At 33.7% G+C, this 19,946-nt stretch overlaps 1 protein-coding gene and 1 long non-coding RNA gene across 5 annotated transcripts; one reads left to right on the top strand and one right to left on the bottom strand.

Moving 5' to 3' along the window:
- Positions 1–2,137: 2,137 nt before the first annotated feature.
- Positions 2,138–3,079, bottom strand: LOC107019863. The gene is made up of 2 exons (XR_001456772.2): positions 2,852–3,079; positions 2,138–2,709 (listed from the first exon to the last, which is right to left on the bottom strand). It is a non-coding gene; the product is annotated as an uncharacterized LOC107019863 (long non-coding RNA).
- A 2,864-nt stretch (positions 3,080–5,943) lies between these two features.
- LOC107018690 (OTU domain-containing protein DDB_G0284757-like) lies at positions 5,944–19,871 on the top strand. Of its 4 annotated transcripts, XM_015219232.2 has the most exons (10): positions 5,944–6,229; positions 6,324–6,528; positions 6,742–6,815; positions 7,271–7,325; positions 7,417–7,491; positions 14,702–14,775; positions 14,855–14,903; positions 18,330–18,414; positions 18,954–19,010; positions 19,296–19,871. In XM_015219232.2, exons 2-10 carry the CDS (start codon positions 6,349–6,351, stop codon positions 19,337–19,339), a joined length of 693 nt encoding a protein of 230 aa, XP_015074718.1. In that variant the 5' UTR covers positions 5,944–6,229; positions 6,324–6,348; the 3' UTR covers positions 19,340–19,871. The 4 variants fall into 4 exon arrangements, 3 of the variants coding, with proteins under 3 accessions (XP_015074718.1, XP_015074719.1, XP_015074721.1); XR_003578656.1 differs by having other exon boundaries at positions 5,944–6,528; positions 14,855–14,907; XM_015219233.2 differs by lacking the exon at positions 18,954–19,010 and having other exon boundaries at positions 5,944–6,528.
- Positions 19,872–19,946: the final 75 nt, after the last annotated feature.

Raw genomic sequence — 19,946 nt, 5'->3', positions numbered from 1 at the left:
TATATATATATATATATATATTTTAATTAAATTAACTTCGAGAACATATATCATACATATAGAAAGCAAATACTTAAAGATCTCTACTAGCAATAGAATCCAAATGTACATTTTTCAAAAAATATTTATAATAATAGTACAAAAATTCTTTATTGTTCGCTACACTACTTCGAGTTTATTTTTGTCCTCTATACATCAAATTCAATCAGTAGCATTTTCCTACACATTTAAAAGTAAATTATAAGATAAAGAATCATGTATTTTAGATGCTCGCTATATATTTCAATTCTCAGCCCCTTCACAGTTAAATGATCCCCCAAACATGTACAAAAACTATAAAATCTGGAAGAAAACAATAGGACATGTATTACAAGACTGTCACAGTAGGCAAATATGAATGATAATATAAATATAGGAGAAACAGTAAGCAAAGAGTTAAATGATCTCAAACAAGTACAACGCAGACCAATATGAATGATAAAACCTGGAAGAAAACAATACGCTAACATACAAATGTATAAAAACATGTGATCAAATACTCTTAGAAACTATTGGCTCCAACTCTCTATTGGAAAGAGAAGAAAAGCAGGACCGCAAATGAACAACTCAACTCAGTCTACCTTGAGAAAATATACAACATAAGACAAATCATAAAAAAAATTAATCAGTAAGACTTGCCTTACAACCTGTGGAATGCAGAATGTGGAATACTAAGAATGAAGAAACAAGAAAATTGCTCAGGTAATTGAACAATTTCAGACTTTGAATATTCAGCCTGCAGTTGTTGCTACTGTTAGTGGTTTGACCACTCTGGGATTTGGAATATCTAAACACCAACAAAGATTTTAGGTAGCCTAGAATGGGGATCCACTGTTCTTCATCTTTCCAAGCAAAGTGTATTTCGCCTCATTTATTTTAGAAGCAAGGTAGTAATTACCTCCTGCATCTAGATGGTTAGCTACCATCACCTTCCTATGTTCTTCCCTCACTCTATCTGCTTCAGTATTTTTCTTGTTGAAGATATTGATGTCATTAAAATGAAATCCAGAAAGGAAAATAGAAGAGAAATAGTACTCGTGTTGCTATTCTTATATACAAAATATCATTGTATTATACAAACACCAAAAAATGATAGCATTAAACCATAGTCAAGAATCCGAAAAAATCTTGTGCAAATGTAACATGTTCAAGGAGGCATGAGAAAGATTAAAAGCACTAATAGAGTTGTATAGGAGTTGAAACATTTGTGTATAATATACCCTCCATAGGTGGTGCCTATGGAGGGTGTAGTGTATGCAAACCTTACACTTAACTTGTGAAGGCAAGGAGACTGTTCCCGATATATCTTCAAACTCGAGGAGATGATTTAATGTATTACTTAAACAATCTCGGATATAACAATTGCAGCAAGGCGTTAACATGAATGAGAGAACAGACATGACTCCAAAAATTAGAGTCGCTTTCATTCTGCTCATTTTAGACTGAAAACCTCCTTCATAAAACTTATGCATTCTCACAGTGGGAGGTCCGACCATGAATGATTACCATGCCTGAACTTCATACCTTGACACATATAATACGGAGGGAGAATGTGTGTGTGTGTATAAACACTAAAACAAAGACACTAAACTTGATGGAGGAAGTAATACATAGAAGTCCACATTGTTGATTAAGCTCCACTGAAATCAGATGCTCTTATAAAAATAGAAGTGAAATGCCAAAAAGAATAATCAAAAGGATCTGATGTATTAACAAAAGGAGTTTTTCACCCTAAAAGGATCCATATAAAGTGATGGACTTTAAACACAATTGCCACATACTAGTTTGATACATCCATTACATCCTTGTATTCATTTGATAAAGGCATACACTCTTAAGTACATGTCACCAGGACATCCATATATAGTTGTTAAGATTCTAATTTCATACACTTATGTACACTTAGCACAAGCAATGGTCTTCTTAAAAAAAATTTACATTCCATGATTACCGCTTGTTATGTATTTTTATGTTCGGTTCATGAAAGAGTTAGTAAGACAACTCAATACATGTAACATTAGAAACTCATGAACTATTTTGGGTACTCAATACATGTAAGAACTCCATAGCAAAATGCTCACAATTTTCACCCCAATTTGTAGCAAATTACGTTAATAAAGAGAACATTAGAACAAGTTTCAAATCGCCATAGCTAAAAACTCGCTATGAATAGTTATGACTAAAACCTAATTTGCGCTACAATTTTTAATAGATTACGCTAATACAAAGAACATTAGAATGAAAATCCAAATATATACAACGAAACACTAACCATTTATGGTCAAACATATAACATTTAACTTACAAACATTAGAACGAAATTCTAATCGCCATAAGTAAGAACTCTCTTTTTTTACTCCAACTTTTAACAGATAACGTTGAAACAGAACACATCAGAACAAAAACCAAATCGCCATGGCTAAATCTTGCCATTTGCACTTCAGATAGTACTCACCCATTCATCCATGACCAAAACATTTAATCATTAAAAACTCATTTGTGATTTGCTGGCAAGTTGGTCATAAAGGGGTGCTTAGATTCATTTACACGTCCAGGAACGCCAAGTTTAATGATAAATATAGCATATTCACAACCTTTGTTTAGCAGATTCATCCCTTGCCAAGAGCTTCACTTTCAATCCAAATATGTCCCTTCATAAGATTTACAAACCTGTTTTGTGGCCCATTAGAAGATGTGTCAACACTAAATACAGAAAGAGGAACGGAATTGAATATGAAGAAATTACCAAGAACACATATAAAAATGAAAATTAGAGTCGGAAAAGAACACCTACGAAATGGGTACCCCGTACCTGTGACTTTGAGAGGTTTTCATGCTTTAAAGCAAAACTGAGAGTTGAGGTTTCAAATTCAACCATGGCTTCGAGAATCAATTGGCTAGGTTTTGAGGATGAAGATGAGAGGACTCTTTCAGATACTTGAGACTTGGAGTGTTTTTTTATTAGTTTTCTTTTTGGTCAAATGATAATGAGAGGGAGAGTTAAATTTGCTGGAGGGAATATAATATTTTAGTGAAAACTATAAGGCTACACTTGGCAAGTGTTGTTTTTATAATTATAAAAATAGCACACTTTAAAAATGTAGTCATATATATAAATAGGTTTGGCCAATTATATCATGATCAAACCACACTTATGATGTGTAGCCTATACTACTAAAGAGCATGCTTTACAAGTATTGCCAACATTATTGTGGCCAAAAGCTAAAAACTAAGGCCCCGTTTGGATGGGCTTAATAAAAGCAGCTTTAAAAAAGTACTTTTGAAAGTGCTGAAACTTATTTTTAAAATAAGCAGTTATGCATTTGGATAAAAGTGTTGAAGTTGCTATGCCGAACGTGAAAAGGGAAAAATGGAAGAAAGAGATGTTAGGGTTATGTGGGTAATTTGGAGATTGTATAAAAATATTAAGGGCAAAAAGATAAAAATGTGGTCAACTTAATACAGCTTATAAGCTAAAAAAGAAAAAGCACCCCTACCCCAGCTTTTAACTTTTGGCTTAAAATAAGTTTTTTTTAACTTAAAATAAGTTATTTTGAGTATTGCCAAACAGCTAAATAAGTCAAAAACCAGCTTTTAAGTCAGTTTGACCAGCTTTTAAGCTGAACCAAACAGGCTCTAAGGCTACACTTTAAAAGTGTAGCCTAAAAAGGTTTAGGCAACATTTTACAAGCGTTGTCTTGATTTAGTAATGACTTTAGGCCTAAAATGGTATAGTGATTACATGCCAACCCAAGTATATTCATTCTTGACAGTTCTCAATTAATTTTTCAACGACATATATCCTTCAAATGGGTCGACCCTCATCTTCCAAATTAGTATGCAAACTAATTTAATTTTTAATCCTGAAGGGGGTTGCCTTTTGATTTTTACCTCAATATACACCTATGTGATGACAACATCTTCAATTCACAATCAAAGCATGTACCACTATTGCAAAAATATAAGTAGCAATTAGTGCAACAACTATTAAAATAGATGTATCAATTGTTATAACATGTCTAATAACTGGATCAATTTTATCACTTATTGTATTTGTTTTACCAAGAAGTGTTCTCTTTTCTTTCAAGCATAATAACAATAATAACCACAAGAACAACAATAATATCAGCAACACAATACATGAAGGAAGAAGTAGAAGAAGAGAAGAGAAGACATCAAAAAAAGAAAATGCGAAATAGATAGTTGAGAAGAGGCGACCATTTCTTTTTCTTTTTCTTTTTAAAATAATTTTTTAGGGCATTAGGATTTTATATAATATGGGAAAAGGGTCTGATATACCCCTCAACTTTGTCATTTAAAGCTGATATACCCCTTGTTATGAAAGTGGCTCATATATACCCCTGCTTGTAAACAAATGGCTCACATATACCCTTTTCCTCTAACGGAAATGAAAAAATAATAATTTTAATCTAAATTTTTATTATTTTTTTCTAAAAAATATAATCCCATATGAGTAAATTTAGTCCTCGTCAAACATTTTTTTTTTTGATTTTTTTTTGTTTCAATGACTAATTTATAATTATTATTTTGATAATCAAATTTATTTATGTTTCACTAAGATTTTGTAAAACTTATTGTAGATGACCAAATTTTTTCTTCGAATACGAAATTAAATTACAATACACACACAAAAAATAGTTTAATTTTTTTTTCTTTAAACTAAGGAATGAAAGAAAAAAAATAAAATAAGAATAAGAAACTCAAATAATTATAATAAAAGAAGTCAAAAAATAAGTTATGCATGAAAAAAATTAAAATATACCTTGAACTTTGACAGAAGAATCATATATACCCCTAAATATTTTTTTTAATAAATTAGAAGTAATAAATATAAATTTAAAACTAATTTTTTAACTTCCGTTAAATGAAGGGTATATGTGAGCCATTTTGTAACGGCAGGGGTATATGTGAGCCGTTTGTATAACGGTAAGGGCATATATGAGCCACTTTTATAACGAGGGGTATATCAGCTCCAAATGACAAAGTTGCGGGGTATATCAGACCCTTAATTAAAATCTCACATGTGTTTTGTTTACGAAAAATTATCTGTTTGACCAACAAGTGTTATGGTAGAGTGATAAATACTCTTTCATCCTTAACCAAGATATTCTCCTGTTCGAGTTCCCTTGGGTATAGAATCGAGCGCTTTATCTTAATGTGAAATTTTGATCTGAATTTATTTGAACTCCAATTAGGGTACCATACACGGATACGATATGCCAAAAAAAATTATTCATCTGTTTCAAAAAAGATTGATCTCCTTTCTTTTTAGTCTGTTTCGAAAAGAATGAATGTTTTTTTTAACATATTGATTTCATTTTTTCACATTACATGTTTAAGGCTACAAGATTAAAATTTTTGTACATTTAACATAACTTTAATTTAGAATCACGATATATTTTTTTTTATTTTCTTAAACTCCGTGTCAAGTCAAATTAGATCATTCTTCGTAAAACATAGGGAATAATAATTTAGGAAAAATTACATGGATGAATGCGTTTTAATAAATAATCACTGATTTTTGAGCGATATTTTATATTTATTACCATTAATAGCAATACTATGTTAAATGTGCAATATGTATTAAAAGTGAATTGAATATGCAATGTATATATGTATTATAACTATTCTTAAAAATATATTATGGTTGTTTGGTAAAAAGTTGACATTTTGTATTATAAATATATATTAAAATGTGTGATAAATGTATTATCGATCCATAAAACTTATCTAATATGTGAATAATATATTATTTTTTGCAATATGAAATAAAAATTTATTATAAATATATTAAAAGTCATAAAACTAAGAAAAATATTTTTACTATAAATGGTAAATATTTTTTATTTTTGATATATTTATGTAAGTTCCCAGTAATTTATGGATTCTGTTGTGGTGGGCATGTCGGGGTGAGAGAATGACGTCTAATCCAATTGTTCCGATGTCACAACTCACGAGACACTCCGAGGCCACCCCTCTCCCTTAACGCTTTATATTCTTCAATCAAACCCCATTCTTTCTTTCTTTCTTCTTTTACTGTTGAAATCAAATCACCTTTTGCTCCTAGAGTTACTTCAGATTTTGGTTCTTGATCCAAAATTATATACATTACTTGTTATTCAATACCCTCATTCTTTTTTGGGTTTGGGTTTGGGTCTGTGGGTATCTGGTAGATCCTCTCAAGATTTACTTTTCTATTTGGGTTTTTTCTTAATGTATCAATCCTAATTTTTTATATATAGGAATTGCTTCTTGCTGTATAGGTCTATTCCTGTTATTGATCGTAATATGAATGAACATTATGGAAATTCAAGAGCAAGCTCGAGTTCTCCCTCTAGTTTGAATAGCAGTTCACAAGGTACTGAGGATGATCATGCCATTGCGAAAATCTTGGCGGAAGAAGAAGAAATTGCTTCGAGGTATGGGGGCAAGCTTGGGAACAGACTCTCTCATTTGGACTCAATCCCGGTACAATCATATTTGCTTGTACTAGACAGGTTTTCTATGTATATGACATAGTTTCAATATTGTCATGTACATGTTGTTAGTTATCAAGAATTTTGCGAGTGTTTGTCTGTCATCTGTATTTATGAGGCATTGATTCAGTGCGTGCTTTAATTCTTGAAATGATAATATGCTACTAACCATCATATTCTGCTTATAATCTTACTGTCTTTGCAGCACACTCCAAGGGTTATTGGGCAGATACCTGATCCTAATGATGCCACACTTGACCACGGGAGGCTATCTGGCAGGTTGTGTATCACTTACTTAATGTATCATAGCCCTTCAGCTTGACAATTGATCCTGAATCCACAATTTGAAATGGAGAAGCCAGATGTATGACGTCGGGGGCTCTAATTGAAGATTTCCAATTTTATTTGGTTTCATATAATTTAAACAGGTTTATTCAAATAGTTAAAATGAAAAGCTGATGCAATCCTCGAAAATATATGGCCCATCGCTTGTACAGTTTTACGGTTTTCCTCTACAATATATTGTTCTCCGGGGATAGTTAAAAGTACTTATTTGTGATCTGTAGTTGACATCATAATGTATGGAAAAACCATGAGTTATAATCTTACGTATGTTTGATACCCCGCAGCAAGGGAGTTAATTAAAGAGGAAGGATATTACTTTATCTCTGTACTATTTTGGTATTGTCAGTAAGGATTTTTCCTTTTTATGTGTAATGTTAGCTGTCATTCAGGTTGGCAGCATATGGCCTTGCTGAGTTTCAAATTCAAGGAGATGGAAATTGCCAGGTTTATTCTCTTTTGACTAGTCTACAAGCCATTGCTGCACTTGACATACATGTGTGCTATTTGTGACTATTTCCTTTGACTTATTGAACAGTTTCGAGCCCTTGCAGATCAGTTGTATCATAATCCAGAGTATCATAAGCATGTGAGGAAGGAGGTTGTCAAACAGGTATGGGTACATTAAATTTTTGATAAATTTTCCTTTCATCTCATTATGGTGTGTTATAGATCAAGGTGTTACCAAGCCTACAATCATTTTGTTCGAGGATTGTTTTTCACTAGGATCATCACATATTACAGCTTAGGTTCTCTTCACGTGATTTTTGTAAGATTATTAGATTAAACAAACAAAAAGATATAATTGTCGCTTTGAGGGTTATATGTACTTGAAGTCTATGTAGTGCGGAATCTTCATTTTTGCCGGCGAACCCGTCCCCACGCGGGCGCTGGGTGCGTGTCGGATTTGGTCAATCCAATCTCGACACTTTGACCAGAGCCGAGAAAAGATTTGGGGAAAAAGAAATCAGTTTCTGGCGACGTCTTCCGAGGAGACGTGGAGTACTTTTTAAGATGAAGCTTGAAAAAGTTAAAGAGGATAAAATTGAAAAAGTACCTGAAACTTAAAAAAGTACATAGAAGAAAGAGGAGTTTTTTCTTGGAAAGTACAGAGCTCTTTTATCTTTTCTTGAAGAAATAGCCTCTTCAGTTTTTCTTGAAAAAAAAAAACTGGAGGAAGGGTTTCTCTAGATAAGTGTGTCCTTTCAATTATAAAATTAATTATATTTTTAATGTTTATTATATTCTCGTTCTTCTTTCACAATTATACTTCTTTTATTTTGTATGCAATAATACCAAAATATGCAATTAATTATTATGTATATTTCATAAATATTTTGTGATATTTTATTATATATAATTAGAATATCTTTATAATTATATTTTTATAAAATTAAAATTTTTAGCCGTATCCCCGCACCCATAACAATACTCGGATTCGCACCGCCGAATCTTAAAATTTAGATTTCCCGAATCCGACTTTCGGATTTGCATCCGTCTCGGATACCCGCACCCGAGTCCGAGCAACTTAGCTTGAAGTATAATTCGCAACTCAATAATATTGTAGCTTTTTTGCTTTTTGTATATCAAGATTGAATTAAACACCGCAGGCTCTCTTTATCACAATTACCTACCACAAGCATAAGGGCGACTAAAATTCGGACAATGCCAGTTTTGCTAGAGTTCAGTGTTGACACTTGCAAGATTCTTTACGAAGCTTGTGTTTGATAGCAATACCAAGAAAAGAAAGGTTGAGATACGTAGTTAAGGAAGAGATGAAATAACAAGTAATGCCTTGTCATTGATGTTGATGGACTTGGTTTAGTAGAAGTGAATAAAGCCTATCATCATTTTCTAAACAGAGCAAGATTATTTCTCTTCAATAACATGTAGATCAAGTTCTAGTCTGAGAAGCAAGATGTGGAATATATGCAAGAAATCCTCACCTCTCATGACACAAGTCTCAATCTAAATGGATCAATTCTACTCTTTGATAGACATGTCATACCGAACTACAACATAATAGAAAGCTTAATATGGAGTCACTACTTTGAGCTAGGTGTCAGAAACTTTGTTATTTCAGTGGTATTCAAAACTGATATAAAAATACTACTCAAGTTCATGCCCACATATGCTAGTATCAACTAAGTCCGAAAGTATTTCTTCTCTCTCCTTTAGTACTACCAAAAAATAAAAAAAATGTAAAAACTTACCCTGTTCAAGTTACATCCCTCATAAAAAAACCGAAGCATAAAGAAAAACTGTGAGAATTATCAACTACCTAATAAGAAGAACAAAAAAGCATCCACGCAATCTCCTTACCCCATACATAAAATGTGCATTATCCTCAATGCATGCTATAAATAACGTGGGTAAAATAAACTCCCTGAAAGGCCAAATGCCGAAACATTTGCAGCTTAGGGGATACTCAGACTTCTCCCAACATGACACAATTCTTTATACGGGAACCCTACACTTAGTTTCACTTTGCGGCTTGCTTTTGCATACTTCTAATGACTTTACTTCCTTGCACATACTTCTACAAAAACAAAAAAACATAATACTACAAAAAATACAATGATATATAAATATGTAAAGAAAATGATAAGATTTAGTTGCCTCCCAACTAATGACTAATTTAATGCAGCAACACGGTGCTAACACTTTCACCAGTTCTACTTTCCACTTTGAAGATACAAATTGATCCATCAATTTTGCATCATGGGCGGTGGTAAAGGTTTTAAAGGACCATATAGTGAACATTACATATTGCACTTCTTGGCCTTAAGTGAGGGACAACAGTTTTTATTTTTATGATGTGGCAAAGTTTAGAATGTAAGAGTCTCTCAACTAATCTATACACTTCTCCATAGGTTCGGATGGCTTGATTCTCATGTCCCCACCTAAACATAACCTACAAAAATGTTTAGAATGAGGTCTAACACGCATCATTAATATCGTTGCCCTGGTACACCTTCTCATCCTTGGCATCATAATAGTATTTCAGTTGAATAGTTAGGATTCCTCTTTCTGCTTTACAAGTTGGCCGATATCCACAACAATTGGTAGTTCGGCATCAAATGCCTCAATCTTTTTATTCAACCCAGTGTGCAAATTATGGATATCTAAGCCAAATTGGTGCATCTCTTGTGTGAGCTTAGTTCTTCCTTCCATCATATGTTTCGCCTCTTTGTAAGACCACTATGGACAAACCCATGCAAGCTTATTACTCCCTGCGTCCCATCTTACGTGGAAACATTTGAACGGGAACGGAGTTTTAAGAAATAAATAAAGATTTTGAAATGTTTACCAAATTGCCCTTAAAAAAAGTCAAAAAGTAGACTCACTTTTCTTTCTCCTCATAAATATATTGGAGTACTATTTTTAAAATTTAGTGGGACCAACAAGGGTAAAAGAAAAATTGTACCTTTAAGTACTTACCATATAAGGAAAAGGGACATTCTTTTTGGGACTGACCAAAAAGGAAATGTTGCCACATAAAATGGGACGGAGGAAGTAGTTGAGCTTGTTCTGTTAGCCAAGATTGACTCACTATCTCTGCTTCTTCATAACTTTCTTCTTGCGGTACCTCGTTCTCTTCGTCTGCATGGTGTTCGTCATGGGTATTGGGTATTAGCTAAACCTGTAACTTGTAGATAATTATAAGTTTTAGTCTTAGCTTGCATTGCCACTCATCCCCATGGCTTTCCTATTTTATGTGTTTTGCTCCAATATTTGCTTCATCATATCACTAAGCCGAGCATCATGTTCCGCATCTTCCACTTCATTACTCTGGTTAATATCACAAAAAAGAGGAGAATTATAATAAAGGATTGGGGAAAAGGAATAAGACACTCCAATCAAAGAAAATATGCGCAAATTCTGCTCCTGAAAAAAATGATGACAAATTATATTTAAGTAAATACCCATTAATTACTCGATGAATTTACATTTCGAGATGCCATTTCAAGAAGGATAAAGAATACTATAGAAAACAAATATATATACAAAAATAAAAAATTAAATTGGACTAGACCAAAACAAAAGTCTAATATTGAAAATAGTTAATTTCTAAGTCTGGAAAATGATGCCAAAAACATGTCGCGCACACATAAGACATGCGGTCGTAAAGTAATAAAGTGACTAAAAGTCAAATGTCGAACCCATAGTGACTTGTGATTAACTGATAACTAAATTAATTTAATGTGAATTATCTTAACAATAAATAAAATCCGAACTTATAATTATAAACTAGCTAAAATAAAAAGAAAAGTACTAATGACCTTTAACCAAGAAAGAGTGTATGTTATCAATGAGGTAAAATCAATCCAGGGAAATGGGCTATCTAACAATCGTGTTATTGATTTAACTAATTAATTTATTATGATTATTGATTGGCATGGATAATTTTACTCGCAATTTTCTGTCGAGTAATTGTGCGTCTATTCAAGTTAACCTAATTCTCTATGCCTAGCAGAATAGAATTAACGATATTGCATTTTTATATCTCCTTGTATATCTATCAAGCAACGCAATAAGCTATGCTTAGCCTAATCAAGAATTCGCTCCCTCCTATTAGGTGAACACACTCTAATCAACCGTATGGACAATCTATAATTTATGTTGTCCTGCTCAATTATAGATACATGAATAGTATTGACTGTTAGCTATGCAACAAAATAATTAAGAACGGTATTGAACAGCTGACCAATGAGATACTAATTAATTTAAAACAATATTCAAATAATAACGTTTACAACCCCCTAGAACGAGAATTTAGCTCCATATAGACATGGGCGAAATACCACAAATCATCCAAAGAATAACACAAAAGGAATAATATGGTGAAGAAAAGGTAAAACTCAATTAACTCCATCTCCACGTCAGCTCCAAACTCTGTCTACTTCAAAAGTCTTTTTCTTTTTCAAAATGTGTTTGTGGACTATTTATAGGTGTAGGAAAAGTCCCAAATGAAATAACTGAGTCCAAAATGAGTTCAAGAAAATCAGAATCTAGGTTGCCTTGCGCGCTGCCTAGGAGCAAATTTCCAGTGTAATCTTTGCTGCATATTTTGTTGCTTGTCTTTTTTTCATTGTTGCCTTTACATTGGAGGACAAGGACAATAATAAAGCTTCCCCCTCCCCCCAATTTTACTTAAAATCTCTTCATCTTCTCACACCGTTTTATTTCTACACAAAAAATATAATAGTAAGCATAAAACAATATAATCACTACTTAAAAGCCAATAAAAAGTTCTAAAATGTGAGAAAATTAATGCCTAAATATATCCATTTTAGGCCTATCACCAATCAAGTGTCTGAAACTCAATCCAAACTTGTTGGAATCACCAAATCACAAATCCCAGGTTTTCTTAACAAAATGTTGACAGTGTTTAACTAAAATTTCCAAACTTAACCAGAAACTCAACCAATAATCCAATTCACTCATGAGCACCTCGGGATCTATACAAAACATTCGATCAAGTCATTAATCACCATCTGTACCTATTGGAGCCGTCATAACTCAAACTCCAAACTTCTTAACCAAAATGTTGGCTTTGGTTAAACTTTCCAAATGGCAAATTCTAAACTTTCAAAGATGAAAATCTTCCCAAATGCATCTGATCACATCGGGAATTGTGCCATCCATCCCCACATGTCGTAAACAACATAATGAAGCTGTAGGAAAAGTTAAACTGGGGAAACGGATTGAAAAGTGCAAAACGACCATGCGGGGGTTGTTACATGTTTGAATCAATTTAGTGCCGAAATTTAGATGAAATTGAGTTTATTAGCTTATGCAAAAAGAGGCCTGGTTTAATGTTATCTGATGTTTTAACACACGCAGCAGGAAGCATATGTCATTTTGCAGAAGCCAACAGGGTACTGCCAAGAAATGAAGAAACCTAAACAACTGGAATAAAATCCTATACTCAAGAAGAAAACGAAAAGTCGGAAGAAAAAAGTGACAGTCGTTCTCTTTGTAAAATGAGTTATGGCTTTTAAAAGTTGAAAAAAATCTGTACTTGTAGCTTTACATAAACCCTGATTAAAGAAATGCACAAAGCCCTCCTTTTTCTCAAAGAGCTTAAAACATTGCTCAATTCTATAGATATGAAATCTGTCCCATATGAGGTCAAATTGGTAACCTAATGTCTGGCTGAGTAGAGCATTCAAGAGTGAGGAACGACCCATATGACATAATAACAGGCCGGGGACAAGATAATACTGATACTAATGGTTAGATTTTGGTAATTGATGGGATAGTGAATGCAGTGAAATGTAGAAGTTATCTGAGGAAGAAATCCTGAAAATTTTTGATAGTTAAAAGAGATAGAAATTCGGGGGTTGCAAGGAGTGACTAAGAATTTTGTTGGAGTGTCTTAAGCTAGTTCGCGATCTTGTTAAATGGGTATTTGTGATATACGATTGCGAAATCAAGTTTGTTTTAGAAATCAAGAGGAGGTGAGACATAAGTAAGTTTTCGAGAATGACAAAATTGATATTTGCGATCCCTGTGTTAGTTTAGTTCTTAATGTTCATTTTTTAATATCATATCCTCAAACCTTAAGGTTCAGTTTTTTCTTACCATATCCTCGAGCTTCAATCTTTAAATGGTCCTTCAACTATTCAGTATAAAATCAAGTTTATTTTCTGGGGCATTTTGAGGATAATGTTTTTGCTCTTTTGGATTTTGTCAGCCCTTTACTTTTTCTACAGTAGCGAGTGGAATGTACTGGAGCTATATCAATTTCTGTACTCATGTTGTTTCCTCTGAATACTGGTTAAAAGAATAAAACAATAACCTGATAAAAAAAGTTAAACTGAAAACTGAAAAGAAACTATATTGTACTTTTGTTATAGGTTCTATGTGATTTAAGATTTTCCCTTCAAAATCTATCCAAAATCATTCCAATGGCGTAGTTGGAGGATATTAAAAATCAAAAGTTAAACATTGAGAACACCATAAGAATGAACTGAATATTGGGTGCTAAGATGGCACACCACAAGCATTATGGATCAATTTGATGATCTTCTTGAAAGTTGTTTAGTAGATAGTCTCTAAGCTTCAACTTATAATCACTTTGATCCAGGAAATTAGGATATCAACCTTTGCCATTGTACAATTAGGGAATAAGAATGATTTCAACCCTATTAAGTCCCAATTTAGCTACTACTTTGTTATCGTTGTCCTAAACTCCTACTGCAGTGCACGTACCTGTACCTGTTTGATTTTGACATTCATTCTAGTATAAGGACCAACTTTTCTTCCTAGAGTGTATACCACATGAATATTGATTTTAGATGTATTGAGTTCAGGAAATTGGTGAAAATCTGTGCTGCTATTAATATCAACTGTACATTGGATTGGATAATAATTGTCTTGCGACTTGCATCTTGTTAAGTCAATTAGTCATAGAGCAATTATTTGTGACAATATTTCATGGTTAGTATGAGGTTTTCTTTTCTCTTTGAGTTTTCCTTGTGTTTTTCTTTCAAAGGATGGCTACTTATTTACAAAGTTGGTACTGAAACAACATTTTGTTTTTCATTATAATTTGGAATATTCTTTTAAGACTTAAAATTATGAGGGTGACCTGGTGGCTCGGAATGACGCCCCATCGATATGATCCTTTGTGACTCCAAATCACATTTAAGTACTAATTTATATAATCTATATGTGCTTACTCTTGTTTCTTCCTCTCTACTACCTTCACAAGGTAAGAGTAAGGTCTGGTACATACCACCCTCCCCAGTCCCCACTTGTTGGATGACACTGGGTATGTTGTTGTTGTGCTTATCCTGGTTTCTAATCTGTTTCAGCTAAAGCATTTCAGAAAGTTTTATGAAAGTTATGTTCCCATGAAATACAAAAGCTACCTGAAGAAGATGAAGAGGTGAAATCTAGTTTCCATCTATTGCTTACATAAAGAAGACCAGATAGACAATTAACTAGCTATTTCTTGTTCAAGCCAGGTTGAGGGAATGGGGAGATCATATCACTCTCCAAGCAGCTGCAGATCAAGTAAGTAAGAGAGTGTCTTTCTTTCTCAACTTGCTTTAGTGGCATAATTCAATGCATGTGTAGGCAGTGTAGATCATTATAAGGCATCTTAAAACTAAGATATGCTCTATAATATATAAGATGTGTACACCTGCCCTACTTCAAATATATTTTGTTTTGGTGGGCTTCAATTCATAAAGTTTCTATATGTTCCCTATTAACATTGACTCGGAACTTTCAGAGGAAATCCTGTTAGATGAGCAAACACATAGTTTTGTTATAAGAATGAAATCCTCTTAGACAAGCGAAAAGGAATTCAGTAAGTTGCCTGATAAAACTTTCAGTAAGGATTAATCCTGTTGGATGAGCAAAAATGAGTTCCAATAGTTCTCTAAACTAGGAATGGAATCAAGGTGCAGCTATGGTATCAAAGCAAAGCAGTGAGAGACTAGTCAAAAGTGTTAGAAGTGAGAACTAAGTCCTATGTGGAACTATGCTACCACATGCTGGTAGAAGTTACATCCACAACCCATAGCGGGCCGCCTCTATGATATTGCTAGTATCTTTTTTTGGGTTTCTTTGGCTGTTTGGTTTTCAATTCTATTCCCAATTATTTGAATTAACTTAACATTGTTTTGGTCTTTTCTAAATTAAGGAAATAGGATCTAGGATAGAGCTTTCTAATGTTGTCTTTGGTATTGAATGGCTAGCCGTCATAGTGGAGTGTTGTTTTTGGTTCATCATTCAATCAACCCAAATTTATCTTTTTAATATTGTGAGCTTCTTGTTTTACTTGTACAGTTCTATTTGAAAATTTATAACAACGGCTCATACAACACTAATGTGAAAGTCTTTGATATCTCAATTTTCAAATTAGAAGGCATGCATACGTAGCTTTTAGGGAGAAGGGCCAAAATTACCCCTAGACTATTCAAAATAGATTAACTTTACCCTGTTACATTTATGACTCAAAATGCCCTACAACTGGCCAAATAGCTCAAAAATATCCTCACCACTAATGTGAGTCTTTGATATGAATGATTGACTTCATATATGCAAATACCGCAGAATCTAAGATGCCTCTACTTAAAATAAAAAATGTACAACTATCATATGGTCGGGATAGGGCCCCGACTTACCCATAATCATAGAACATATACAGGAAAGAGTCCTAGACACATCCTAGCTCCAAGTAGAAGTGGAGCTCACCACATGTATAGCTGAGAGGAAGAGTGCCTAGTGGGATGGTCTGCTAACCAGTGCGTCATATTATGCATTTATGTAAATGCAGTGCCCTCGACCATAGGGACACAAGGACGTATAAAATATGACTTATATGTCAAATGGACAAAATAACAAGTAAAAAAGTAAGGACGCTCTAGTGAATAGGATATCGAATATGAGGACGTGAAGATCATCAACACTTTGTGAAACCATAACCATGACACATTATCAGCTCGTTATTCAAATGTCTTAAGATATTTCATTAGCAAGTGTCCAAATAATAGTTTATACCTGTGGAGTACAATATTTTATATCATTGCGAAAAGCGCAAAAAGGCTCTAAGGTCCGTGGGGGGCTTTAAGCATAAAGCGCAAATAAATCGTGGACTTTGATAAAAAAAAGGTGCCAAGGGGAGAATATACAAATATATATATTAGTCCAAGACTAATAATTATAAACATGAATGACAAATATATGACCAAAGAAATTGAAAAAAAATTATGATAAAGTGAAATATCAATTGTTTAGTGTCGCTTCTTCGTAAGAAGCTCATTGATGACGACATTGAAGCGCAAGCACATAAAGCGAGCGAAGCACTCAACATGTTTTTAGCCTCGCTTTAGGGCTTAAGCGCGCCTTTGATAGCACTGATTTCACGTGATCAAATGAATGGATAAGCCTCAAGGGGGGTCGTCTTTAGCAAATGTGTAGCATATATCAATTAGATGTGGTTTAGTCTCATAAATTTTGTAGCACTTGAAGGTGCGCCTGTAGTGGCACACAAGTGATCTACAAACGCTTGACATGTATGCGGCAGCCAAGGCTGCAGTGGGATAATACACTCCCAATCGCATACCTACAAAAAATAAAATTAAGAATTTTTGTTTTATCATAATAAAACTTAGTACATAGTACATTATAAAATTCACATACCTGCACTAAAGAAAGAAAAACACAAACATCACTTGAAGAGTCCATTGATGCACGACATAGACAATAGTACAATTACGATAGTGCAACTGCTCCTTAAGCTTGTGTTGACATTGCGTCTAAGTCACACATGTCAATCAAATAATGTTAACTACATTTACACCTAGACTTGTCGAGAAATATTCTTCTCCTGCACAACCAAAACAGGTACAATCTAACTCTTTGTTGCACCTTCAGTTCCATCGAATCATTAGTAATTTCATCTAAATTATGTTATATCATATATGTAATTATAAATAGATGCGCCGTGCGCCTTGTTAGTCAACGTCTTGTGAATGCAGAGGAATTTATTCCCTTGCCTCTGAAATGTATACAAGCAAGGGAATAAATTATACAGGTAAGGCGTGGGGCTGGTACCACCTTGCAACGCGTGATGCCCTTCATGCCTTTAGCAATGGGAATTAACGGCCCCTTAACGATTGTAGTGAGGCGTGGGCGGTACATGCCTTAGCTGTTTTGATTTGTTTGTATATTTAGTTGCATCTTTTAGGCTCTAGATTCTAGGATATTGTATCAATATTTTCTATCCATACTTTCTTCATGGGGAAAGAATAACCAAAGAAGTCAATTCCTAAACTATAATGTGGAAAATAAATGTAAGTTATATGGTAGATGTTAATAGATTAATATCTCTAGATTTGTTATACTTTATTAGAACATTGTAAAATATTTTCCCTACTTGTATTAGATTAGGACTCTTTATATAAGGGAAATTAAAACAAAAGCTAGAATAAAGTCATGATTCAGGCACATATTTTTTATCCTTGCTCTCAAAAGTTCATGCGTTCCATTCCTTCCGAATAGTCTACCATAATTTATACATATATTTTCAACTCTATTTAGATATTTGAATTAATTTTAGCCGAATCGTCGCTTCCCATATCCATACCTAGATCCATTCTACTCCCGAATCTTAAAATTTAGATCATGAAGGATCCAACCTCTAATATGTACCTGTATCAGACACCCGCACCCGAGTCCGAGCAATTAAGCCTCTGAAAGATGTAAAGAAATGATATTACATCTTCCAAGTTTTATTTGCCTCTGAATCACTAGGTAAGTTTGGACATTATCCGCCTAAAGGATATCTAGACTCTTGATTTCTGAGAACTGCTTTACCCATTTTTTGTTTCTTGTGCTGCTTATCTCACCTATCTATATGTTTTTTTTCCTTTTTGGGGTGGGCCACTGTGATGGTGTTGTAACTCTTCGTCTGTTGAATTTTGATTGCAGTATGGAGTAAAAATATGTTTGGTCACTTCTTTTCGCGAAAATGGCTACATTGAGATTCTTCCTAAGGACATACAGCCTTCTAGAGGTATGTTCATACATCTTTGTCTGTCATGTATGCACAAAAACACCCACACATGCATGCATACATTCGTATGTGAATGAGTACACATACTTACCTAGAGTGCTACCTAGCTGCTACTACCAAGAGACATAATCCTATGCAAAATAAACTAATAGGATGATGTTTTCTGATTGATAGTACTTTTGTTGTACCATAGTAACTAAATGTTTCTCCTGTAGAAATTCAAATTTAGATCATGTTTATGGATGTTCTTTAGCTGATTCTCTTTAAATAGGCAAACATCTGTGTTTGTGGTCTTCTAGAGAAAACTAATTGAAATGTTCAAGTAACCTTGGCTAGGTTCAATAAGGAACATTGTTTGTTTCAAATTCGTTTTTCAACTTACTATGAAGAACGATGTAGTAGTCGAGCAAATTCACGTGTGCTGAACATAAAAATAGGACTGCTTTATACTTTAGTTTGTGTTCTCAATTTGTAATAGGTGTTGATTTTTTCTCTTCTTTGTATCTTTGTACATTTAACAACTTGGTCTTTATTTTTAGAATTGTGGCTGAGTTTCTGGAGTGAAGTGCACTACAATTCTCTATACGTAATTGGAGGTACATCAGTCTTGTTCTCTGAGGCAGATCCAAAATTTAAACTTGATGGGTTCAACCTTTATCTCTTACAACTAAATCTATTACTTTTTGAATTATGCGTTCGTAACTAAATATTTTTCACATATTTATTCAATGTTGTCATAACTGGTAGGTTCAATTGTACCCGTTTGAATCCATATTCTACCCACCTCTGCCACTTGTACTTCCATTCGTCCTTAAAGAATTGGTCTTGACTATCATTGATTGCTGATATATTGGGTATCTTCTTATCTTGATGTGCAACAGAGGTGCCTGCTAGAGTGCGCAGAAAGAAGCATTGGCTTTTTTGAGGCTTTCACCAGTTAAAGTATTGAGACTTACATTTGAGTGTAATGCCTTGAAGAAACACATTATACATGGAGGATGTCCAAGATTCGAGTCGATCTGTGTGGAGTACTCTACTGCACTCATTACTCTTTACTCTTTTCCGACGATTACTGAGTACTTGATAGTGGATGCGACTATATCAACAATCTTTATATATGCATATTTAGTATTTACATAAATGTGAAACTGCAACTGGTCTATGCCTGGATATCTGAAAAGGGTTACAACCAGCATAAAAATAGTCCAATTAGGAATCATCGTAACATATAATGAGCTGCATAGTTATAGAGAATTCATATGGGGTCTTGTTTGAGATTGAGGGGTAATGAACATATATAGTTTGAATACAAATACATAAGAGCTCACTATACTCAGTGTATTAGTAGTATTTAATTAGCTAGTTGGTATATTGCATAGCCATCTCATAACTTATAAGGAATATGTACTTTCAGGATAATCTTTATTAATATTATATGCTCCTTATAGTTTTTCTTTTATCTGCAGTTGCACTTTATTCCTTTAGATTCGCACCTCGTAGGGCCTCCATTTGGGGGGTGGGGGTGGGGGGTG

Source organism: Solanum pennellii, chromosome 5, assembly GCF_001406875.1.
Source record: "Solanum pennellii chromosome 5, SPENNV200".
Taxonomy (NCBI): domain Eukaryota; kingdom Viridiplantae; phylum Streptophyta; class Magnoliopsida; order Solanales; family Solanaceae; genus Solanum; species Solanum pennellii.
This window is presented reverse-complemented; position numbering and strand designations above follow the sequence as displayed.